The sequence below is a fragment of the Rhamphochromis longiceps genome, linkage group LG8 (genome assembly GCF_057381845.1).
Source record: "Rhamphochromis longiceps isolate RC_006_pf linkage group LG8, R_longiceps_female_GT1.1, whole genome shotgun sequence".
Classification (NCBI taxonomy): Eukaryota; Metazoa; Chordata; class Actinopteri; order Cichliformes; family Cichlidae; genus Rhamphochromis; species Rhamphochromis longiceps.
The window spans coordinates 9295215-9320793 of NC_140564.1; the positions used below are offsets into that span (position 1 = coordinate 9295215).

The following is a 25579-nucleotide window of genomic DNA, read 5'->3' on the forward strand; positions in this document are numbered from 1 at the left end:
TGCTCAGATCTCACAGCTAGATGGGACCAAAGCTTTCTCAGGCCCACAGACTCACAGACACACTCCCACATCAGCTACCGGGGGGAGAGTGAGCGGAGAAGAGAAAGCAGCAGGCAGAGTGGAAGGCTGCTGCTGGTGGTGTGCACGCTGGCTGAGAGAAAGACAAGAAAGCCAGTGTTTGTTTTGTTTTGTTTTTGTTTTTTGCTGTGCCACTTTTCCTCTAGATCTGTTGATGAGCCAGGCTGGGTCAGCTCTGGGTCTCGTCTCAGTGTGGGGTTCAGAGGTCGGGGTCAAAGTGTCACTGCTTGAGTGTGCGTGGCTATTTTGCAACTTTTGAACACTGGAACTGTACTGTAAGCATTATGACTCTTCTGGGCTCTGAACACTCCATACTAATACGAAGCAAGTTTAGATCGGGTAAGTCCAGTGATGACTGAAACGTGACTTTTATTGCTTCTCTGTTCTGTCACAACTTATGAACACTTTCTGTGTACAGCTGTGTTTATTCTCAGAAGCCGCACAAACAGTTTGTCTGCCAACAGCATTTGAAAACAATTCTCCGTACGTTGTGTCATTCGTCTGTCTTCGCGGATGAGTTGTGTTGATACTCAGAATGTGCTCCTCAGTAACAGCAGCCGAGTGACAGGTGTGTGTAATACACAGTGCTGGCATGTGATGGCACAAGGAATAGCAGAGCGAGGTCGGCGTGAGTCAGAAAGCTTCCCGTCACTCTGTCACAGTATGATGGATTTACAGACGTGATGTCCATCAAACTCCTTGTAAATGACACGAGAGAGAATGATGTTTCAGACAGGTTAGTGCACTTGTTCAGTCCCAGTCACTAACCCTCTGCTGCTGCTGAGGAAAGCCAGTCAGACACTGTCGTTTTCAGGCTTTGATAAAAAGAGATTAGAGGTCAAAGGTTATCTAAATATGGCTGCATTGGAAGCTGCGTGTACCTGAGTATATCAAAGCGGGAGGAAGGGTCTGGACTACAGCACTGACTTAAACTCCTTCTAATACACATCAGATGTTGGGGATTTGTATCCATCTGTCTCCTTCACGTACACAGACTCCTTAATTCCGTCACTTTCTTATTCCCACACGCACTTTCCTTAGTTTGAACATACTTTGTCTAAGCTCGCACGTGTGTGTTTTCAGTGTGTTTGTAGTCTGAGCAACACTGCCACCTCCCTGAGGAAATTGCAACTGATCATAGCTGTTCAGCTTGTTCTACACTCAAAAAGCAGCTGCTTCAAAGCGGTGGCTGTAGTGGCTCTGGTTGCTACCTCCAGTGTGCCTGTGAGCTGTAATTGCGTTCCAGAAATGGCAGGCTAAATGATGCTTTTCCTTTGATTTGTTTAGAGCACATCAGTAGGGTGGGAAATGACCCCCGGTGCTCTGGGGAGCATGAGAGGCTGGATTCAAAAGCAGCATAAGGCTTTTCATGAAGGTTGCTCAGGGTCTGTGTTGCTCTAACCCTTGTGCTATAGCTTGTTATAATACAACACAGATGTAGAGATATTGTCCTTATGCCAAAGTTTGCTTGATATTACAGTCACAGGAGTTAATGCCGCCTGATAAAAGCGACTGCTTGAGCTCATTTATGAGCGCATGAGTGAAATGTTGTGCGTAAGCGAAGTAAAATTGCCCGTAAATGTCTCTGTGATAACTGCTGATGGCAGGGGAAGTCGAAGATGATCTGCTGTCAAGGATTTACAGTTTCTTTAACATGAAGTACGTTGACTTACACTACACAGCAATTGTCACTCCTATGCACCATGCTTAAATGACAATCAAACTAATCAAAGCCATGGGAACTGCTACCGCATGGTTGAAGCTAAAAGGAAAGATAAAGATCTCATTTAAGTGCTCCCCACGGAGCGCCGAATCTGAGTGTGTGAGGTACTGACGAGTTCTCATGCTGATTTGATTTAGAGCTCAAATGACCACAGTCCATGCTCTTAAGCTCAAGGCCATTGCATAATATTATGACAGAGACGTCAAATGCAGTGCCACATGTTAACCATATGTAAATCAGCAGTGCATACATGTGCTGTCTTTAATATATAACTATTTCAGACCCATTTTCACTTCTGATCCCAAATGTATAAAACATAAACACGCTGGATGTTTTCAACCTGGATCACCGAGAAAATCGAAATAGTAAAACAGGAAACTTAGTTTGATGTTCTTTTCTGAGCTGGCAAACATTTGATGTGGTATTTGTCACGTTTGAAATATGATCTGTGAGTTTATCAGTTAAAAGCAGAATAAGCCTTTCACTCCACCGGTGTCATCTATAAAAAATAAAAAAATCCATCTGACCCACAGCAAAAAAAAAGAACAAAATAAACAACAACAAAAAAGAAATTATTAACTTAGCTTAAAAAAAACAGGAGGAACCAGCAGTCTGCACTAAATGGATAAGCATACCATGCAGGCAGTCACATGACAAAATTTGTGGGTTTATTCTTTGTTTAGGAAAGTCCGTACTGAAGAAATTATCGCTGTTCTAGAGCCTTCATGAGACTCCTCCAGGCGCTAATTGCAACAGTTATTTTGAAGTATTATTCAATAAGTGATCAGAATAGGCTGTAAGTAAGAATCACTAGTTAAATGATATAAAAAAAAACAACAATTTGCTATAATAACCTACAATAACATTTTAAAAAACACTTTTACTTTTTTTGTAGAAAAAAACACTTTTGCTTCTCTTTTAGTAAATCTCTAATGTTAAATGCTGCACTACACTAGCACTAAATTAGTCTCATCTTGCATTTATAATGCTGTGCTATAACGAACGTGTCACCAGGTAAAATTGCAGCAGAATTCTTGTCTCTTCTGACAAAGTTGGTAATAAGTTACGAAATGAGAGACTACCCCACAACACGCTCTGCTGACGATGATTTGCAGTCTGGCGACACATAAAAGCACTTACCTGTGTTTCTGAACGCAAGTGAGATTTTTTTTCGCCTTCTTCAACATACATCCAAATGTCCTTATTACCCCACTCTTCACTATGACTCACTGTCAATGGAGCCACTCCAGAAACTGTACCTTAATGGTGGAGCGTTGGCTCTCCTCCACACAGGTCCTGGCTCGCATTCGCAAACCTGACTCCAACTGTCCAAGACCGTAGAAATAAAATATGCCAGTTGTGTTTTAAGGTGGATTTTCACTTTATGCAGAGGTATTAGACTAAAATAAACGTAATACTTCATTTAGGAATACCTGTTTATTACAAGTTATACAGTTACACCCATATATCTGTCGTGAACACATTCCTGATTGCACTAAGGGAAAGTTCAGGAGGATTCATGTAACAAATGCAACCAGTGTTGGAGCTTAAGTGTAAAAAGTGAGGTGTTATTATTATCTTGTTTTGTTTTTTGTTCTTTCTTCAGTGCGGTGGCTGTGAGTGTGTGAGGCACAGAACAATAAATCACAGTATCACTCAACTGGCTTGTGCAATTATCAGCACTTCACTGGTGCAAACCAAAGCCAAATGACAATTTATTTGCACTATAAATCTGAAAAATTGGGTTTGTCTGTCCTTTATTGTCAAGAAAGCCCAAGTTAAAACAAGTGTCTTCAGTTTCAAAGTCAACATTCAGAGAGGCGTAGTATGGTTCAGTGATCTGTGATTACATAGCTTGGCTCTGGCCCACTTTCTATAACATGTATACTCTGCAATCAGGACAAGCGAGTCTTTGGTCTCAGCAAAGCTTTTGGGGAGAAAGAGCAGATTACATGGCAGCTGCTGTGCTTTTCCAAGCACAATTATTGATAACCTGTCAGTGAACATAATAAAGAGCAGCTGATGTTTCACCTGGCTTTTTCCAAGAAAATTAGAGACAAAATTTGCACGTACGACCAGATTCAGGCTGTTCAGGCTGATTGTTACGTTAGCCCGGTATCATGACATGATGTTTGGATAGCGCATTGATTTCCGTAAGTCATTTTGTTCATTGTTCATTTTGTTTGTTGTTAATTTTTATGAATACATATAATGCTGTGTTTAAATCAAATTTGTTCATATTTGATCTCTGACAAATGTTTCAGGCGTATAACTCTCTCCTAAAAGTTTCACAGGTTATCTGCTTTTGAAGAGAAAAAATCAAAGAGGAAGTTTCTTCAGCTCACAATAACAGTTATTCTGTCTTTTGTCTGACAATGAAATTATTTTATTTTTTAAAGCCCTTTTTCTAAAGCATATATAGAAGGGGGAATAATTATTTGATCCCTTACTAAATTTGTAAGTTTCCTACAAACAAATGGACAGTCTTTAATTTTCACGACTGTCATTTTAATCGAGACAGAATATCAACCAAAAATCCAGAAAAAACACAATGCATAAAAATAGCAAGTTACTGAGTGAAATAAGTATTTGATCCCCTACGATCTAGACAGAATTCTGGTTCCCACAGATTGTAATCAGTCTGATCTCAGCGCATTACGTGTATAGATTACACTTGTCACAGAATCAATTTCTTCCATTCTAACCTCTCCACCACCATGGTCAAGACCAAAGAGCTACCACGTGTCCCTGGACAGGGTCCCTAGACAGGGACACATGGGTGGAATGGGCTACAAGACCATCACCAAGAAGCTTGATGAGATGGTGGCAACTGTTGGAAGAAATATAAAAACATCATCAGTCACCCTCAGTCTGAAGCTCCATGCAGGATCTTGTCTCATGAGGTGAAGCTGCACAGGAGAAGCTTGTTAATAATATGAAGACGGTTGGACCACAGTCACCAAAAAAATACTATTAGTAACACACTACGCCATAATGGGCTGAAATCTTGCAGCGTCTGCAAGGGGCCCCTGCTCAAGAACACGCATGCACAGGCCTGTGAACGCCTAAATGATGCAAAGAAGGCGTGGGAGACAGCGCTGTGGTCAGATGAAACTACAGTCAAGCTCTTTTTTTTTAGCATCAACTGTACCTGCTGTGTTTGGAGGATGAGAGGATAACAGAAAGAACATCATCCCCACAGTCGAGCATGGAGGTGGAAGCATTATGTTCTGGGGCTCTTGTTCTGCTAAGGGTGGAGGACAACTTCAACACATTGAAGGGCCAACCGATGGCCGTGTATCACAAAATCTTAGACAAGAACGTCCTTCCCTCAGCCATAACTCTGATAATGTTCGTGGAGTCTCCAAACCTCAATCCTACCGAAATTCTGTAGAGGGAGCTGAAGCTTTGAGCTGCCGTGCAGCAGCCAAGAAAAAAAAGAGTTTCTATAAAAAGGAGTGGGCCAAAATCCCTCCTCAGCCATGTTTTCCTTGGGGAACAAATACTTTTTTGACTCAAAATACAACGTCCATTTGTAACTTTTATGTCACGTGTTTTTGGTAAATTCTGGCAATGCTATCAGCTACTTGCGTAGGCTACATTTAACTACATAGATTCATAGCATAAGTATAAATGAATGCTTTAAGGGTTACTGTTACATTACTGGCTTACTGGCGGTGCTAAATTTTAAAACGAAAATGTTGCTTTTACAAGGACTTAGCTACCCTCAGTACTGTTCAACTTAAACTGTTATTTTTAGATTCAAATGAGTGCAAGCTTGTTGAATAAAAAATCATTTAGCTATAGTTACATTCCATCTGTCACCTGGTCTTAAAAAAGAAGAGACAACATTTGCATGCAGGAAAGTGCTCATTTTTCCTTGTCAGAAATTGTATCGGTTACATGTTTTGGTAAGCTTCCAATCGGCAACTAATGCCTTCATTTGCTCTTTGGGATGTCGCGACCGGCAGGTCACGACCCCCTCGCTGTAAACGAAAGCAGATGTCAGATGAAGGGAAGGGCCTGATATTACATAATTGAGGTGCTCTCCCATGAGAGACCTGTGATGTGGCGCCTGAGCTCGCTGACACACAGTCAAACTGTTAAGAAAGTTGTTACATGACATCAAAGCTGGAAGGCTGGAAGAAATTCATAAAACGTGTGATTGCAGCCAGAGCTGCGTGAATATAAACCACCTGAGTGAGATAATTAACAATAGGGGAGACAGAAAATGATTAGGACCGTGCAGGGAAAAGGGAACATTTCATACTTATGTGTCGGATCCAGGATCTGACCGGGAGACCTTCAGATAATACTGGGGAGGGAAAACACACACAGACAAAGAAAGAAAGAGAAAGCAACAAAATCACAGACGCACTCAACCAACAGACATTGAGGAGTTTCTATGTTTATGACCTTAAACTCCCACCTAGACTCCCCCCCCCCACACACACACACACATGCAGGGCACAGTGAAACGTGTGCACATGCTGTGGACCACACACTGCAGAGCAGATCTGTTTAAAAGCCAGGAGCTGTGTTTATCATTCCCTACATCCTGCTCACAGAAATATTTGTGAGCAAGCTGCGCTGTTTTGTGTGTGTTTTCTGTATGCATATGTGCACATACGTATGTGTCCATGTGCATCTGTTCAATGACTACAAATTGAATGCTGGTAGCTTTTCATTCCAGCCCACAGACAGAGTAAAACTATGCTAATTCGACTTTAAGTTTCATTCTGAAATACCGATTTAAATGGCTTGTATTCTCAGCCTCTTCCTGCTTTTTCTCTGTCCCTCTCCTGTCTCTCCATACCTCTTTCTCACCTTCGCTCTTTATCTGTCCTCCTCTTCCTCCTCCTACCCCCAACTTTAGTCCTACAGTTAAGACTTCAGCAGAGGAGGACACGAGAGCAGCTGGCAGACCAAGGCATCATGCCTCGTGAGTAACACCTTCCAACATGGAGCTGCTGCACATCCAAACACACACACACACATGTACTTACATGCTTTCAGACTTAAGTGTGAGTCAGACAGTCAGAGGGAAAAAGTGTGAGAAACTCAAGCATGTCAACTTATCACACTTGTCCCAATTAGCAATTAGATACAGAGGTGAAAGGTCAGTTCCCCTGACTGTCTAGCTGTTAAAATAATGTAGGTTTTATCTGTCCAAAAGATAAATGAGTGTTCTGCTTCCATGCAAATACGAGGTTGATAGGTAACTGAATTTTTTACATTCATTTATGTGAGGCACTCCTTTAACATTAGACTTGTTCCATTACCAACAAAAATATTAGTGAGCTTTAAAACTGTTTTTAATTAATTTGGGGTTTTTTTTTCAATAATTTAGAGCAGTGAAAAAACAAATATTGTGTGCTTTGTCCTCGGGTGTGTGGTGGATGGCGCAGTTCACTGTGGGAAATATGAGCGGTTACTGCATTTTTCAAATTTGCCCTAGGTCCCCTTGGCTCAATCAGTATTATTTTGAAAATCCAGGAATGAGGTTGTGAGAAGCACCAACTGCCCGAGTTTCACATGCATCGGATCCTTGAGTCTGACATACTGCTTGACATTTAAAGAGAAAAGGGAAAAAAAATAGTTAGATGTAGGCCTGAAATGAAAACTATAAAAACAGATACCAGCTGTTAGTCAAAAGAGAGACAAAAAGAAAGAGATCCACAGTCTCATGGACAATTTTTCACAGTACATATATGTTACTGATGGACGTGTAACATGAATCCAGCCGTATTAAAGAGAGAAAGCAAAATGAAACAGGCAGCAAAAACACAACAAAGCACATATCTAGATAGTGGAGATGAATAAATCCAGAACCAAGGAAAGCAGGTGGCTTTATGCTACAGAGCAGAGGAGAAAGAGACGGCCAGATAGTGGCTGCAGCCCGAGAACAGGCAGACAAGATTGTAAGTGACCGCCGAGGAATGCTCTTGTGCTGGAAGAGGACATTCGGCCTCAGAAGAAACAGCTTAGGAGGCCAGATTCACAAGAGGTGGCACCTGTTTACAGCCCGGCGCTGAGAGGCATGCCCAAACACAACAACTGAGCGTGCAGGCCGCATTTACAATAAAGAGGCTTTGTGCTTTTAAGAGCACGTCAGTCATAGTGATGAGAACACATAGACCTGACTGTACTGAGCAACCTCTTAAATCTTCACCCTTGCTGCGATTGATGTTCCCTCCTTTTCTTCAGGTCAGCTTAGTGGATGTTTGCAGCTTTTCGGGTTAGCTGTGACTGCCAACACACGCCACGCGAGAGATAAATTTCAAATATTCATGAGAAAGTAGTTTGTTTAGTGTGCGACATTACAACACAGCAGACAGCTACTCATAAAATCGAGATTTTTATCTATTCCTGTTACTTTAAAGCATCTCGTAAGTCATCTCGGGAAACATGGAATTAGTGAGCCATGCAAGCAAGCTGGTTTTGTCCCCCCCTCGATTCCTTGCATGTAGAAACAACAAGGGGACCGGGTGACCTGGACTACAGGCTGGGGATTTGTTGAATGATATCTCTGGCACCGTTCGCCATTTCACAGAGGCTCCAGCCTCAAGATAAACCTCTGGTAAGTGTGCGGGGGAACGGAATCCAGGGGCCCGGCGAGCCCCTATCAGTTTCTAGGAGTCTGTCACAGATAAGGCAGCAACGAGAAACACAATTGGCCAGCAGGGCTCCAAGCACTCTTTTAAAAAAGAAATTTCAATTGGCTGTTTATCTCTTGATTGCAGGCGGTGGTGCAGATCTGAGAGACGTTGCAAGGACTCGTATTTGTGCTGTTTGTCATACACCCACACACTAGATGTCTTATCGTTCTTCAAAACATCATCCGTCCTCCCAAAAAAAAATCCGGCATTTCTGAGGAGGGCACAACGTCCTCCTCCTCCTGCGACTGCCGCTTCTGCTGCTGTCGATGTGATCCCTCAGATGCTGGTTGACTCTGCCTGGCTGTGTTATTCCTGCTCGGGGGAGATGGACACGGCACAGGGTCTGTGTATATATTACCCAGGGAACATCTGGTGTTTATTAGACTATTCAAGAATCCGCCACGGCCTCTCGGGCCCGACTGGCGTGTGGCCTGCATGGGAGCACACACTGTCTGCCTGCTGGCCACAGGTCTGACTTGACACACACATACAATCTAATATTTCCCCATAAAGATAACAGGCCCGTAGCTGCAGGTTTACTGTGCTCTCTGTTGCTTTAAAATGTTCATTTCCACAGCAGAAGGACTTTAATCCTCAGTGGATGGAACCACAAAAGGAATCATTCCAGCTAATGCACCAAACCTCTCTGTGTAGTGTTTACGCATGACAGTCAGGAGTTAAATGTACTGCAGTAGGTTTAAAGAGCACTGTATGTTTAAAAGTGAGCTTCAGACTCACCCGATCATGTTACATTAGACCAGCGCAGTCGCATCAGGCCAAGTTCTAAACAGACGATAACGCCGACGTGACCATGACAGCAGCTGATGCTTCTCCACTCTCTCTCAGAGGAATGGGGCGTGCAGCCACAGCGGATCATCTGTATTACCCACCTCAGTGTTTTTCCTTCTACTCAAATCAAATCTCTTTTTTCTTCTTTTCTGCTCCTTTTCATGCTCCCAACATTGTTTTTGTTTTTTTGTTTTTTTATTTTAACATCCCTTCACCCCCAACCCCCACTGCAGATGAGTCTGGATCTGCCAGAGCTTTCTTCCTGTTAAAAGGGAGTTTTTCCTTCCCACTGTCGCCAAGTGCTTACTCATAAGGGGTCATCTGATTGTGGGAGTTTCTCTGTATTATTGTAGGGTCTTTGCCTTACAATTATACAGAACTGTGTTGTGATTCGGTCCTATACAAATATAATTAAATTGAATTAAATTTACCTTTTTTCCTGTCCCTCCCCTTTTTGAGTTCAGAATTTGTCTGTGTTGAATATTTTTCTTTTTTTTGCTCTTTATGTTCTTCATTTTCTGGAAGTATCAAAACTTCTAACATACAATGATAATCATTCTTAATCTACTTCATTGTCCTCTCTTTTAACATATTTCTTTCTTATTTTCAAGTCAATTCAATTTTATTTATATTTATACAGCGCCAGATCACAACAACAGTCGCCTCAAGACGCTTTATATATTTGTACGGTAGACCGTAGAATAATACATACAGAGAAAAACCCAACAATCATATGACCCTCTATGAGCAAGCACTTTGGCGATAGTGGGAAGGAAAAACTCCCTTTTAACAGGAAGAGACCTCCGGCAGAACCAGGCTCAGGGAGGGGCGGGGCCATCTGCCATGACCAGTTGGGGTGAGAGAAGGAAGACAGGATAAAGACATGCTGTGGAAGAGAGCCAGAGATTTTATTCTCTACCTCCTGATGCTGCTCCTTCCTTCTTTCTGTGTTTTCCTTTCTCATTCATCCTGTTTTAGTAACGTCTGCCTCTTCCTTTTTTTCGTCTTCTTTTGTCAGAGATTGATAGATGTCTATTTTGACTGAGATCTTTAGCATAATATTTGCTTTATCTAAAGTTTAAAAATGCCTAATATTTGAACATTAATCTTGATTTTGATGAAACCCATTTTTCCTCTGAAGCATTACATTTCAGATCCGTTTTTCATCAGACACTAATACTCTCTCTAACTTGTCCAGCACAAAGCTCAGTATCATTCATTTCTTTGTTGGCGCTGGATCCTATGTCATCCCTCTGAAATATCCCACTAAAATTATATTTGACCAAATAAGTGCTGTTGCTCTTTCTTGGACTCAGATAATCAAACTGATCTGGTGCGCTCTCCGCACTGCTTGGTAATCAGTCCTGCAAGTGCTGCGGACAGATTGTAGGCCAAGCCAGGTTAGCTCTGGCCCTGATTATTTATCCAGGATTTAACAGAGATAGATTGTAGAAAGTTGAAAATCTTACCCACTGCAACCCTTTAATTAGAGCCTCTCCATTTATTTTTCTAGTATTCAGACTGTACTAGGAGTAAAAGCAGCTGGACTGATATTACAGCTGATCCAAAATGTAAATATTGATTATTGAAGGATAAAAGAAGTGTGGAGATAGCAGCTGAATGCAGAAGTGTGTAGATTAATAATGATATGATAAAAAAGGGAACAGAGGTTTAAATGGAAGACCATTTTACTCTGGAATTTAATAAACAGATGAGGAAAAAGCCCTGATATCACTTCAAAATTATTGTAGTTTGTTACTTCTAAACATCATCTATAACTTTGGTTACTGTGGGTGTTGTAACGACAACATTCACAATAAGACGAAAAACTAAAGTCTGTATTAACAAAGCATACACAAAGAGTTATTTGCCATATTCTTATAATTACTGACATTATTGATATAATATTTTTAAATATCACAGTTGTCATCCATACGTGGTTATAAAAATACCCCAATCAAGTTACAGGTAAATGTTCTGTAAGGAAAGAAGGAAAAGTGTAGAAATATTATGAGCAGAATCTCTCTGCGTACAGGAAAAGCAGATCTGCTGTTATGAATTCGTGGTGTGCTGCAGGTGCATTCCTAAAATGCAACGTTTTCTTTTTGCTACTGAAAAACAGCCTTGTGACCTTAACTTGTCTTTCAAGTAGGGCAGTGGAAGTGTGCCAGCTTAACCGCCAAGTTGTGCTTTCTCACAGCTTGCTCTTGAGACGCGAAGAAATCATCTGTGTTTATAGTCGTAGAACAGACACACCGAACGGTGGAGAGGAGGAGAAGGATTGCATAAAAATGCAGACACAGAGCCCACGCTCATTAATTGCAGGACATTATCCCACTTATAGATCACCAGTGACACTGTCAGTTACCTGAATCCTCTAAGAAATGACCGCAGTAACGGTGTATTGAAGGATCGGGTTATATGGTTTGTTTTTAAATGAATTTCAACATTAGTTCAGAATTGTTTGAAAGTTATATCTGGAAGATGCTCAAAATCGTTACTGCATACTTATCAGAGATCTTTTCATGTTAGCATGTAGTATCAGGGTAAGGTGGAGCCATTATTAACTAGCTTATGGAGTCATTATACACTGATCAGGCATACCATAATTCGCTCTGACAGGTGAAGTAAATAACATTTTGATGATCTCTTTATCATGGCGCCTGTTACTGGGGTGGATATATTAGGGAGCGAGTGAACATTTTGTCCTCAAAGTTGATTGGTTAGAAGCAGGAAAAATGTACAAGTGTATGGATTTGAGTGTGTCTGAGAAGGAACGAATTGTGACGGCTAGACGACTGGGTCAGAGCATCTCCTGTGGGAGGCTCCCAGTCTGGAGTGTGCATTGATTAGCTGAACACCAGGATGCACTATGGGAAGAAGGGAAGCCAGCGGACGCAGTGTGATGCTTTGGAAAATGTCCTGCTGGGAAAACTTTGGTAATTCGCCCTGCCACAAAGCAAAATGGTTTGAGGAGCACAAGTTTGAGTTGACTTGACCTCCAAATTCTGTTGCTAACAACTTGGTACCAGATACCACAGCACACCTTCAGGGGTCTAGTGGAGTCCATGCCTCAATAGGTCAGGGCTGTTTTACCAGGCTAAGGCAGACCGGGCAATATTACGCAGGTGGTCATAATGTTATGCATGATCGGTGTAAGTTATTCTGGACAACATAGACCATCTAAATCTTTAAAAGTAATAAGAGTCACTGTCAAACAAATGGATTAAGGATCTTTGTGATCACGGCTAAAGTGCATTATATCAAAGTATACTTTCAACTGCAAACATAAAAATATACTTTTAAGCATGTACTTCATTACTCTCCACTCCTTTAGTGTAGTGTTTCCCTGGTGTGTCCCATGTCGTTGATGTTGTGGTCCTGCTCTGTGTTATCCAGACCCGGCCTCAGGCGGCTCCAATCTGGAAGCCCAGCTGAGGCTAAAGCGAGCCCAGCTCGCCGAGGACTTGAATAAGAAGTTGGCTCTCAGGCCAGGGCCCATGGAGCTGGTGCAAAAGAATATCATTCCCCTAGACTCTGCCATCACGATGACAGGTATCAGTGGAGAGACGCCGCCACGTGGTGTAACCCGACTTTAACACCCGCCTTAGCCTGTGCGTTTATATGCTTGTGTGTTTGGAACTAAAGTTTAGGTGTAGAGTTTGTTTTGTGTAAAAGGGCCCTTCTAACTGACAGACTGTGTGTACTCATTAATGAGGCAGACTGTAAGCTACTCAAACGAGCATTGTACTTGAGTGGACTGCACTGCTACGTCGGTCACATCGTTTAGTCTTCTAACAGGAGAAACGGATTATTCCAAATGATAAGACCTTCAAAGGGTCTGCACAGATCAGAGTCTTCAATGCATCACAACCCCTTTTGTTTTTCTCTCGTGCTGGAGAGTCATGTGCTAAAGTCAAGTTTATAGGTATGAGCAATGATATTTCTCTTTATTTTAACCTGGTCTATTTTTGCATATGTGAACCACGCTAATGTTGCACTCTCCAGCAAAGTCTATTTTGGGAAAATATTACAGTGTTTCAGGAAACACAGGAATTTTAGAGGAATTGTTTTAAACACTAAAATTACTAAAACTATTAATTACTATCACTATTCCTTATTTCTATTAATAAAACACTGGTATTACCACAAAATATGAGGGATATAAACCATCTGAACAAGCATTTTTCACAACCTGCCCATGTGTTCTTGTTTATCTTTCTGATCAGTCAAGCTTTGTAAGGCATATCAAAATGCATTATTCAAGTCAAAATTTGAATTCTGGTCTTGATTAGTGGACCACCTATGCATCAAAGTATTCTTCTTTGTACATTAAATTTGAATGCCTTAACAGGGATGAGGGCTGTTAAAATGAACATTTGTGTTTGTAGCCAGAAAGAAAGAAAGAAAATCCATGTGAAAAAAAAAAGTTGCTTAGCAATCAGCATTTACAAATGTCTATTATGGACTCAAGTGTTTGAGGAGTGCTCTTCGGTGCATCGTGTATGCTTAAACAAAGATTTAGCACTGCGTGAAGCGCAGGGCCGGAGCTGTCCCACCACGCCGCTCACATCTCACACTGTTTGGGTCCAACATGTTACTCACTCTCTCTGTTCTTAGCAGTGCAGCGAGTTTTCTTTCGACTCTAGTGTTTTAGCGGTTTTATGTTTGCCTCCTTAAGCTTCCAGTAAACATGTTGCACAAAGGAGCCGGCAGGCTGCGGTCAGCTGGTTTATAATACCTCTGCCGGAGAAGGGGATCTCCGTTTATCGAGATGAACAGCAGCTGTATTTGGGTCCACCCTTTTTCTTTAGAAGTCTGCGATGTGTGTGCGTGTAGAGTGCATCCTTTGCCACATGTGTGGGCGTACCTGCCTGTATGTTTGGACCTATCTGCTCATCCTCCCCCCCCCCCCCCCCCCCCCCCCCCCCCACCCCCCTCTTTTGTCTGTGCTCTGACTGGCTCCAATCAGCCACCTACAAAACTACGTGACAGGACCAGGCTGTTGTGACCCCCACTCCGCCCCCTTTGCCTGCAGCATTAACCCCTCACCTTAAAGCTCTATATCTCCCTACATAACACTCCCAGTGATTGTTTCAACCTCTGTCCGGTAATTTTGGAAACTGCCTGACCCGCCATAGCTTGTAAACCAGCCATGTGAAAAGAGGAAGCGTACGTGGCGTGCAGATTTCCTGTAATTCTGCCAACTCAATCTCCTGGTGACAACAAATTATCTTAAAGAGTCCTGGACTGTGCAGCAGAGCGAAAATGCACCGAGTAAATTCACACACAGACCGTGTTGGTGTTTTTCCCTACAGACTTAAACATGAACAGGTGGGAGGAAATGGCATTTAGGACAATGCTATTTACTAAGCTGTGCAGTAAGCTCGCCGAGTGTGTGTTTGTGTGTACTGCAAGGTCATAGAGTTGCACAGAATGGACCTGGTACTGTGATGGAAACCAGAATCTGTTCCTGGTTGTCACATGTTTGGATACAAAAAGAGAATCTTATACCTCTCAGCGCGCGCGCACACACACACACACACACACACACACACACACACACACACACACACACACACACACACACACACACACTCCAGCCTTTACCACCTCCTTCCCTGGCTCTGTCCCTTCAGCTCCATTAGATAGTTGCTCTTAACTACCCCAATCAAAGCTGAGTTCCCTATCGGGCCAGCCAATCAGGAGCGTTCTAGAGGTAAAGTGGTTGTGTGAGTGTCTTACCCACACAGCGTAACACCTCCGAGCTGAGTGCTGTACTAGGTGTGAGTGACAGGCAGTGTGTGAATACCTCTGCTCACATACATTGTGTGCAGCATGCAGTATGCATCCAATCAGCCAAGGAGCAGGTAAAAAAAATGTTTCACAAAAACAGATGTGAAAAGGGTCCAGTGGTTTGTGGATTGAATGAAATGTTTTCTTGAAATGGTGTTCAAGGCGCTTTGGACAAATTCTGCTGTCATTTGGTTTGTGGGACAAAGGTCTTACCCTATCAGCAGCACGTGTAACTAAAGCCTGGTGTATTTAAAACTACAGAGCACAGAATGATTGAACCTCCACAGATACAGTGCTGGAGTAACATAACAGCGTGTTAAACTGAGAACCGTTTCCACTAAAACAACAGGTTGAGGTTGAACACAATAGTCTTGCGACTGGTCATTTGCTGTTTCAGATTGCAGATGAAGTAGTTTGGTGGTAAAGTCTGACTGTCAGCCGGCTGGAGGCAGCAGTACTGATTGGCTGTTTCAATAACTGTAATATCCAGGCTATAAAAAACTGGAAGGAACATATTGAAGCATGCTCGGTTATTAAAATGTGCTCTTAGTGTCTTGAATCATAGGTCTTGTGATAATTGTATATCGATGATGACTGTGACAGTTTATACTTGCTTTGCTTTTAGTTCTGGTTAGATTTTGCACTTTAGTTTAATTCACCTATCTACATTTTTCCAAATTTTCTTCACAGATTGTACTAATGTTATGTGGAATTTTTTTGAGTATAGTAATATTGTAACAGCCCTGATGTGTGTCTCAGTATGCAAATGAGTTAGATGGTACATCCCATGTCAATTGTAGCAATGCTGCTAGACACTGTTAGGTTAGGTGATCTTTAAAGTTTCTATGTGGATCATTTCCTTTAGGCTGTAGTCACACTGTGCAGATTTCTGTTATGTCTGATAACAACGCACGCCTGGCAGATTGAAGACGATCCGAATGCATTCTGTGTGCACTTACAGTTTTTGTTTTGTTTTGTTTCTAGGTGTAAAAGGGGTCTAGGCTGATAGATATTACATCGCTGACACCCCCACGTATCTCTGTTTTTGTTCTTCTTGCAGTAAACCATGGTAAGCTCCCTAAGCAAGAGGACTCCTATGCATTTGAGGAGGACAGCAGCAGCGAGAGTCTGTCTCCAGAGCAGCACCACAGTGATGAGTCGCAGGGTTCGGCCTGCCCTTCATCTGAGGCTGTCGGCAGTACGGCCTCCTCCTCGTCCTCACCTGCCCTCACCAGTGAACGACAGGTCAAAAAAACACACAAACACGCCTCCTCTCCTCTCCTTTGTTCTATCCATTTCTTTCACTCAAGCTCCCACACTGAGCAGCTATGATTACCACCAGTTTATTTCTGCTGCCCTCCTGTGGTAGCAGAGTGAGCTGCACATCCTCTGTTTTCCACTGTTGGACTGAGTTGACATAGGCAGGTGTCACATTCCTGCATGCTGAGCCATGCTGGCGGCACAGCTGCCTTTATATGTTTGCTGCTTACCTTTCACTCACGGTGACCTCATTCCAACGGTCACCAACAGAAACGGTCCCTCAACTGAAATTTGTGCCAGAACACAATTGTTTATATCTCTTAGACCTCTGCCTCTTAAATGTTCCAACTGAATCATCATCCCTCTGTGCGTCATGTCAGTCCCAAAGGTTTGTTTAAAGCTTTTTGGAATACTTTTGCGGAGGAAACATCAATACATGAGCATTTTAGGGATAATTATTCTATTTGGATTATAAACTGTCAAGCAGTCTCCCTGTCTGTTCAATTTACCTTTATAATCATGAAGAAGAAATGAGAAGAAAACAGATACAGTCAGAGCAAAATGCATGAAATCTAAGGCAACAATAGCAAAAAAGTTGCCAAAGACTATAAAATAGCTGCGTAAATACAGTCGTTCACTTTTATTACATCCTGCCATGTGCTTGTTTAGTATTGTTTGGAACCAGATGTCTGTCAGTAGAGTGGATACGATAAAACAACTCCAAGGTTAAACCTCTTTGAGTGAAACTGAGCTCAACAGACCAGTTTATCAAATGAAGCGAGAAGAAAACTATTCTTTACGTCTAAACTGAAACACTTTATACTTTAGTAATTATTTCTTTAACTTCAGCATGGAAAAGTAAATGTACTTTGTTTTTATTTGTGGATAGGGTGGTGTAAGCAGAGACCCCCCTGATCAAAGCCAGGATGAGGGGCTTTCTGGTGCTAACAACAGCCAGACTACTCCCCCAATACCTGTTCCTGCTATCGTCAAGGTCAGTTTGTCATTAAACTCACTATCATCTGCCACCTGGCTGTAGCTCAGGTGGCAGAGCAGGTCAGCCACTAACCATAAGGTTGGTGGTTCGATCCCAGCCTGGAGCAGCCTGGGATCGAACTTGGGCAAGATACTAACCCAATGTTTGCCTACTGGTGGTGGTTAGAGGGCCCGGTGGCGCCAGTGTCCGGCAGCCTCGCCTCTGTCAGTGCGCCCCAGGGCAGCTGTGGCTACAATGTAGCTTGCCATCACCAATGGGTGAATGACTGCTTTGGGGTCCTTAGGGACTAAGTAAAGCGCTATACAAATGCAGGCCATTTACATTCTTAACTTTAACAAATGAATTTCTAACCCTAACTCAGACTTTCTCGTCCTCTCTACCACCAGTCTAAATCTTCCGACAAGAACCGTCACAAGAAGCCCAAAGATGTGAAGCCTAAAGTCAAAAAGCTCAAGTACCACCAGTACATTCCTCCAGACCAGAAGGCAGAGAAGTCCCCTCCACCCATGGATTCGGCCTACGCCCGACTCCTCCAGCAGCAGCAGCTCTTCCTGCAGCTGCAGATTCTCAGCCAGCAGAAACACACTCATGCGCAATCGCAGACACAGCAGTCGCAACATCCGCATACCCACACTCCGCAGACACAGGCCCAAGCCCAGTCTCAGGCTCAGCAGAGGCAGCCCACTTTCAGCTATCAACCCCACACACCAGCTCACACCCAGAAGTAAGTAGAGAACATATCTGACGAAATCTCCTCAAATTATCTACTGCAAACTTGTGTAGGGGGGGGGTTAATAAAAGTAATGCTACATCTTACTCTTAAGTGTGATCCAAAACAGTAAATAGCACAAAAAACATGAACTGAAAGACTTTAAAATGATGTAGATTAGGGAAGAAATCTGGGATCTGATTACTTTCTGTAGGTTTGAGCCATGGTTAATGTCAGAACAATAATAAACTCCTTACATCTGCATCAGTAAATATGAGATCCAGTTTTTAATTTACCATCTTACATACTGCAGACCCATGTAACATGTGGTGCACCCACCAATGTAAGCAGTCAGAATGTTTTGGCTCATCAATATATATATATATTTACTTTTGGGTAATCTTCTTCAATTGCTCCATTCCAGAGGAGTCAGTGAGCAACTATCGGCTTGTAGTTCCAGTGCCCCGTCGAGCACAGCCAACAGTAACTCATCCTCTCCAGTCAAGAACACATTCCCCAACCAAAGCAACATCGCACAAGTCAAACCTGGGCCCCTGCCATCTAATCTGGATGACCTAAAAGTAGGTGATACTAGAGAGGAACATTCTGACAATCTTCTCTCCTTAACATACATATGTAATCCTTTTTATTCTCCTTTTTTTTTCTTTTGCCCTGCAAGGTTTCAGAGCTGAGGCAGCACCTGCGTATTCGTGGCATGCCTGTCTCAGGCACCAAGACTGCCCTCATCGAGCGACTCCGGCCCTTCAAAGACTCCAACACCGGCTCCTCGCCCTCGGGATCCTCTGATATCACCACCATGACCTTTCCTGTCACACCCACAGGGTCCTTGTCCTCCTACCAGTCCCCATCCTCCTCCAGTGCTCTGTCCCAGGGAGGCTATTACCAGTACCCCAGCACCTCCTCCACCCCACCCATCTCGCCGGCCTCCTCTGAGCTGTCCCTCAGCGGTTCACTCCCCGACAGCTTCAGCGATGTGCCCATGTCTTCGCCAACACAGTTTGCCCTTCATCCATCTCCTGCCCAGCTCGGCGTGGAGGATGGCTTTGGGGGAGGAGGAGGTGGCAGCATGGGTGGGGCAGGTCAGAGGATGGGGGAGGTTGGTGGTATGGATGGTGTAGAAGCCGAAAAAGACAAGATGCTGGTGGAAAAGCAGAAGGTGATCGAGGAGCTGACGTGGAAATTGCACCAGGAGCAGAGACAGGTGATGATCTGTTTCTGCTTCCTAACACTTCATGGTGGATCTTAAGAGAATGAAGGCATTTCACCTCTCATCCGAGGTTCCTCAGGTCTAAAACCAAAAGCTGGACCCATGACTTTTTTCACAACTTGGGCCATGTGATTACACACTAATTAATAGGTCAGTGCTTCTTGAATGAGAGGTGAAAAGTCTGCTTTTTTTCAAGCTCTTAAACCTACCACTACATGCTTTGCTAGTCAACAGGTGGATGTAAAGTAGAGATGTTAAGAAGGCTAATTTTCATTTATCAAGTCTATGTCATAGGCAGCCATGAAACTGCAGCATCTAATACTAATGCAACAATCAATCATGTTATTATTTATAAAGTATTGAGTTGTAAATTGAATGCTCTGTGATCATGCTTATTAGGTTGAAGAGCTAAAGATGCAACTCCACAAGAGAAAACGTTGCTATGGAGCAACACAGGATACGGTCCCTCCTGCATCTCATCCTCCCATGCACCACCAGCAGCACCAGACACCAGCCATGATGGGGCAGCATTTTTTTGGGGTGACTATCAAGCAGGAGCCTTTGTCTTTGTCCTCCAGCTGCCCTCTGTCCTCCCCTAAACAGCCTAAGTGCCCTCCTGGTAGCTGCAGAGAGGATATGGGACACTGCGGTTCCTCCATTACCAACATGGGGGTCCCCGGGGGACCACAGTGTATGGATACAGGCCCTGCCTCTGGCAGCCCCACCGCTATGTCCACCTTCCTCAGCCCACAGTGCTCACCGCAAGACTCTCCTATCAGAAAATCTTCCAGCAGCCCACAGCCTTCATCTCCTAACAACCCCTACCTGCTGTCTCCTCAACTGGGGAGGGATGGCTGTAGTCACCCCCACACCCAGGGAAACAACAGAGCATGCAACATGCAGGTATGATGCCTTTATATTTAGAATGACCATTTTACTGACTTCTATTAGATAATATAATTAAAACAAGAAGCAGTATTTACTTTTAAGGGAATAGTATTGTATTTTATATATATTTATTTAGTTTTCTTTGTTCTCTTCTAATGTACTTTGAGATGTTTACCTTGAAGACCATGGTGGATTTGAGACAATAATTTAACCAATGTTTTAACATGACCCCACTTTACACCCCTACGAAGTTTTATCAAACTATCCTGTTTAGAGACAGAAAGAATGATATGGACGCAAACAAACGCTACCAAAAACATAACCTAATCAAGGTTTGTTTAGCTTTATATTGCTATTTCTTTATTTTCTATGGATATTCTGATTTTTATTGTGATTTCTTTTAGCATTTATATATTCCTGTATTTGCTGTCATGAGATCACCAAAATCATTAGGCATCATCATCATCAGTGGGCTGCATAAGTAAATGTATATTATAGTATAAAAGTTAAAGAAAACCGACATAATACTTATCTACATTTTTAAATGTGGGCAGCCACCAACTAGCACAGAAACATATGTAACTAGCATTAGCTTTTACAATTTCCCATCATCTGCATCTCTGAAAACATGTTCAAAACAGTATATGTAAATATTTATTTCATATACAAAATATGCTCTCTTTAGTTTAGGTGGGTTTTTTTAGTCTTTTCTTCTTTTGTTGATTTCTAACGTGTTTGGGGCATTTTATTTTTGGCTAACTAGATGCAGCAAAAGAGTGGCGGTCCGCCTATAAACTGCTCCTATCCTTCCAACCAAAGAGGTCTTCAGGGAGTCTATCCCAGCTCAGCTGACTGTGGCCTCAACAACAGCAGCCCTGCTAAGGCTGAGAGCCAGAACATGCAACCAAAGGTAATTTTCTATCCACATGACCAGCATTTTACAGCATCGTCACATCAGCATCATTTACTTCAGCTGAATCATCTCACATGTATGTTACTGTTTTCCTTTCTTCTCTCCATTTGTGGCCTGTCTCTGTGTATTATTGTCTTTTGTTGTGAAGTTCATTTTGTCATAACTTCATATCAGTTTTCATCATATATTCCTTGACATGTCAGTGACATTTCCTTTACAAGACGACAACGCCAAATCATTTTTTAGAGTAAACTTTTCACTGTGATGAGATTTTTTAAACGTGAGGGCCTAATTTGGGTAAATCCCCCTATAATATACTAATATCACTTTTCACCTATTTCCCATATAGATGTCAGTTTTGCCAAAGTGCCAGGTCCCTCCCCCTGCCTTCAGTAGCTCAGATTCAGATGCATCTGACTTAAGACAGCCCCCATGCTATGAGGATGCAGTCAAACAGGTAAACTCAAATCCATGATAAAATTCAGTAGAGATGGCTGGCCAGAAATTTATTTGACCTTTTTTTGGCGTTGCTCTCATTCCACTCTTCCTCCTGTGGTCTGTCTTGTTTTTTCTTTCTTCTATTTTTATCTGTGTTGTAGTTTTTGTTTTCATCCATCGCTTTGTTCACTGCACTTTTATAGCTATTATGACAACAGCGTTATAGTGATTTTATTTTTAACCATCGTAATTATGTAAAAATTTGTTACAGTTGACAAAATATTTTATTCATTATATTAAACTGTAAAAAAAATGCCTACAGTGTTGTGAAATGTATTGTTTTGTTTGCACATAAAAGGGATTTTCCCCCTTAGACATAAAAAGGTTAGTGAATAATTAATAATTATTAGAACACTTGTTGTAGCTCTACATTTTTGACTATGAGCAAAACTAAATTTCTGTTACCTTCTTAATTTTGCCAGCAAAGCAAAATAAAGCACATCTAAATTTTTTAAAGCCAATTAAAATATTTCTGTTTCTCTGAAACAAGCAAAAAAAACCCTCTATCTTTTAAAGCTAGTAAAAGGGGCCAAGTCCCGTTTTAGGAGCTAGAAAGTTTTAAAAAAAAATCAACAAATTCAATTCAGTTTTTTAAGTGTTTAAAATTTCAGCTTTTTGTTACTGTTACAGCAACTGACCCGAAGTCAGCAGATGGATGAGCTTTTGGATGTGCTCATAGAGAGTGGAGGTAAGGATTCATTCTATAGATCCTATTGGCTGAAGACGAAAGCATTTGAAATCACTACCCGTTGTTCACAGTCTTACCTGACACATTGAACTTGCTGTGACCCTCCCTCCTCTCCTCTTTCTCTTCAAGAGATGCCAGCTAACGCCAGAGAAGAGAGGGAGAGGTCCTCTGTAACCAAAGTTATGCCTCACATTACTGTGTCCCCAGGGTGTCCCGGCCTCCTCATCCCGTGGTTTCACCGACATTACGAGCACCTCTCCCCCAACCAGCTCCCTTACGACCACGCAGCCAATCACGTCACTGAGAGCCACCCAGACACTCTGCTTGGCAGTCCCGTCGGCCGCGGAGGGGAGGTACCTCTTCTTAAAATGGCAGCAGAGGATGGGGGCCAGGAAGATGAAGGGAAGCGAGAGGTTGATCGGTACAGCAGCCCTCAGAATCATCATCACTCTCATCATCCACAACAGGACAAACTTCTGAGCAACCGAGATCTGATGGACACGTCTCTCTCGGCCATCGGCAGTAAGGCATCCGCCAACCCCGAGGTGCAGGGAATGGTCAGCATGACCTTTAGTGAGACGGCTTGGGAGACAATGGAATGGCTCGACCTGACACCACCCAGTTCTGCCACTGCCTTCAGCATTGCTCCACCCAGTGCACCAAGCATTTTTAATGCCGAGTTCCTGGATGTAACAGACATTAATTTGAACTCTGCCACAGACCTTCACCTGGAGCACTGGTAAAAACAACACTGTCCCTAAAGTGCTGGTTAGCAGCATACCAGCCATCGAACTCAAGACACCAGCTTGCAACTAGCTGCACGGACTTCTGATATTAGCTATGACAATACCAAAGACCTATTTAATTCTGTTCTTAACAGCTTTAAATGTTCACGTGTTGCTCCTTGCTATGATCCAGTGGAATGTATAACCATTAGCAGATATGCAAAAGCTGAAATCTAAGCCAGAAAATTGAACAATTGTCATATCCCAACCTTTCCACTTCACTGAAATGTGGTTCTTATGTTGTCGTCATACTCAAAAACTAAAGCCCTTGTGCTTTTTGGCATGATCTTGATGTGCACAACTACCAAGTACTTATGACAGCGGACATAGTGTCAGAAGAAACGTTAATGTAACTTAAAAACCTGATTACAGTACTTTACGCCAACATTTAATACAGTATCAGTGCTTTGACTTGAAGACACAGTTTGACTTTCATTGTGTACTTTGAGTTATATATTTGTACTGGAAAAAAAACCCAGAGAGGACTTAACAGGTGAATTGGATTGCTTAGTAATGGCCATACTGTAAATATCAAAACTGACAGAGATAAGTTGCCGTCTACATATTATGTCAGAGGTGTGGAAGAACATACAAACAACAAATCAAATGCTTTCTGTAATCACTTCATTATTTGATGTAAATATGATTTTTTTTTAATTCACTGTGCACCTCTAGCTTAATAAACACTTGTCACAGTTTGCTTGAGCTTAGTATATGTGTATAGGTTAGGTCATTTGAAGGAATCTTTTTGTACTTATTTGTTTTCCACTATTATCCACAGGATGACACCTTTAAAAGAATTATCTTATCAGTTTATATCAGCAGCCAAATGCTGCCTTATTTGCAAAAGCTTTTTATTCCCAAATTTTAATATCAAATGACTGCTCCCCTGGAAGTTGTTGACTGATGTGATTTAGATGGCTCCACCCATGTAAAGCTCACATCTAGTTTTTTCTCTCTCTTTTTTGGTCATTAAAATGCCAGCATTTCTGTTCCCATTTACATTTATTTATTTTGTGCTTTTGTATTTATAGTTGATCCTGTATTTATACATTCCTTTAAAACAGATTGGGGCTCTATATGATGTATGAAAAAAGTACCATTATCGATCACTGACATTTCTTCATTATTAGTTCTCTTAAGAATGTGATACAAAGTAAAAGAACCACTTTGAAAAGCCATGTTTTCCTAACTTACTTTAAAAAAAAAAAAAAAAAAAAGATTTGTAATTGACAATTCTTAGCACTTAATAGGATGATGTAATATAATCAAATTTTTACTGTGAATACTGGATATTAATAAAGAATAGACTTTCACAAAAGCCAGCCGAGATAAACCTATTATGCACAGTAGTTATAGGTGAGAATGACAAACTCAGAACCAAATAAGGTTTTAGTTTTGATTAGTAAATGCATTTTTATGCACCTAAAAACTTAGATTAAAAATTAATAAATAAGTATAATTTCTTGCATACCTCCTTTATATCTGTCCGCTGACTGTAAAGCTACGGCTAGCAGTTTGTTAGCCTAAATTGCATAAAGACTGACAGATGGGGACAGACCGAAGTGGCTTTGTCTTCAAATCACAGAATCAGCCTACCAGCACTTCTGTTTTATGTTCCTAGTTACATCTGTTCATTCATTCTCAAAAGACCCAGTAAGCTTCATTCATTGTTCACAGTACTCACCGTCTTTTCCAAATTAGCATTATCTTAGCTAGCTCATTGGTCATTAACTTGAAAATATGATATTAACTTTACTCCACATAAACTTGTTCTATTTAATGTGAGTATTAGACATAATACAAGTTTTATTAGCAAAATGCTAAAATAAAGTACTTTTTTCATGCAGTAAAATTAATACTAGCAGAACTAGCAGTCTAGATTTTGTTTGTATGTTTTTTTTTCCCACTCAGAACACCCGAGGAGACAGAAAACTTTACTAATATGTATTTTCTCTTCATTCATGTTCTATGCTTGAGCAAATTTTTAACGGCAGTCCGCTTGCTTTTACACTTGAACCAGAAGTGCTGGTAGGCGTTAGCTACATAAAGTGTTTCTACCTTATTCCAGTCTTTATGCTAACATTACCACCTAGCTATTTTACAGACAGATGTAAATGGTTTTGATCTTAGAAAGATGTATGTCATTTCCAGTAATATAAAATTATGACTTCAGTTCCTTGGCTAATAAACCTCGTCCAATTATTCGTGTCCTCTGTAACCATGGTTCTCATGTCATGTTGACCAAATTGTTGTTTTTTGTTTTGTTTTTTTGTTTGTTTGTTTGTTAAAATGAAGTGTTGCACTTGAGTGGCTTCTCTGGTTACATGTTAGCTATTACCCAGCTTCAGTATATGTCAAAGCTAATACTTTATTTCCTGTCTTCTGTTGTCAGAACAATTACTGTCCTTTTAATTATTTTTGAAAATTTTTTAAATAATTTTCCCTAATTAAGAGAAAAGTAATCTGACAGAAGCTTCCATGTTGCTTGGCCACTGACTTGCCCAAGTCCCTGTATACTACAAAAAAAGACAGCAATAAACTTATCACTTATCAAAATTATTTTGG

General features: G+C 41.7%; 1 protein-coding gene across 6 annotated transcripts; it reads left to right on the forward strand.

The window, feature by feature from the left end:
* Positions 1–25551, forward strand: myocd (myocardin). Of its 6 annotated transcripts, none has more exons than XM_085415653.1 (13): positions 1–417; positions 6678–6743; positions 12649–12804; positions 16106–16290; positions 17195–17299; positions 17689–18026; positions 18436–18592; positions 18691–19233; positions 19639–20142; positions 20891–21037; positions 21390–21497; positions 22169–22226; positions 22356–25551. In XM_085415653.1, the coding sequence occupies exons 1-13, from the start codon at positions 363–365 to the stop codon at positions 22967–22969; spliced, it is 3036 nt and encodes a 1011-aa protein (XP_085271779.1). In that variant the 5' UTR covers positions 1–362; the 3' UTR covers positions 22970–25551. The 6 variants fall into 6 exon arrangements, with proteins under 6 accessions (XP_085271779.1, XP_085271780.1, XP_085271781.1 ...); XM_085415654.1 differs by having other exon boundaries at positions 22434–25551; XM_085415655.1 differs by lacking the exon at positions 21390–21497.
* Positions 25552–25579: the final 28 nt, after the last annotated feature.

Excerpts from the sequence above, each read along its gene's own strand:
- myocd (XM_085415653.1), top strand. The coding sequence starts at position 363 with ATGACTCTTCTGGGCTCTGAACACTCCATACTAATACGAAGCAAGTTT. Across the intron at positions 418-6,677 it reads ACGAAGCAAGTTTAGATCGG|TCCTACAGTTAAGACTTCAG; the intron begins GTAAGTCCAGTG and ends CCCCAACTTTAG. Across the intron at positions 21,498-22,168 it reads ATGAGGATGCAGTCAAACAG|CAACTGACCCGAAGTCAGCA; the intron begins GTAAACTCAAAT and ends TTACTGTTACAG.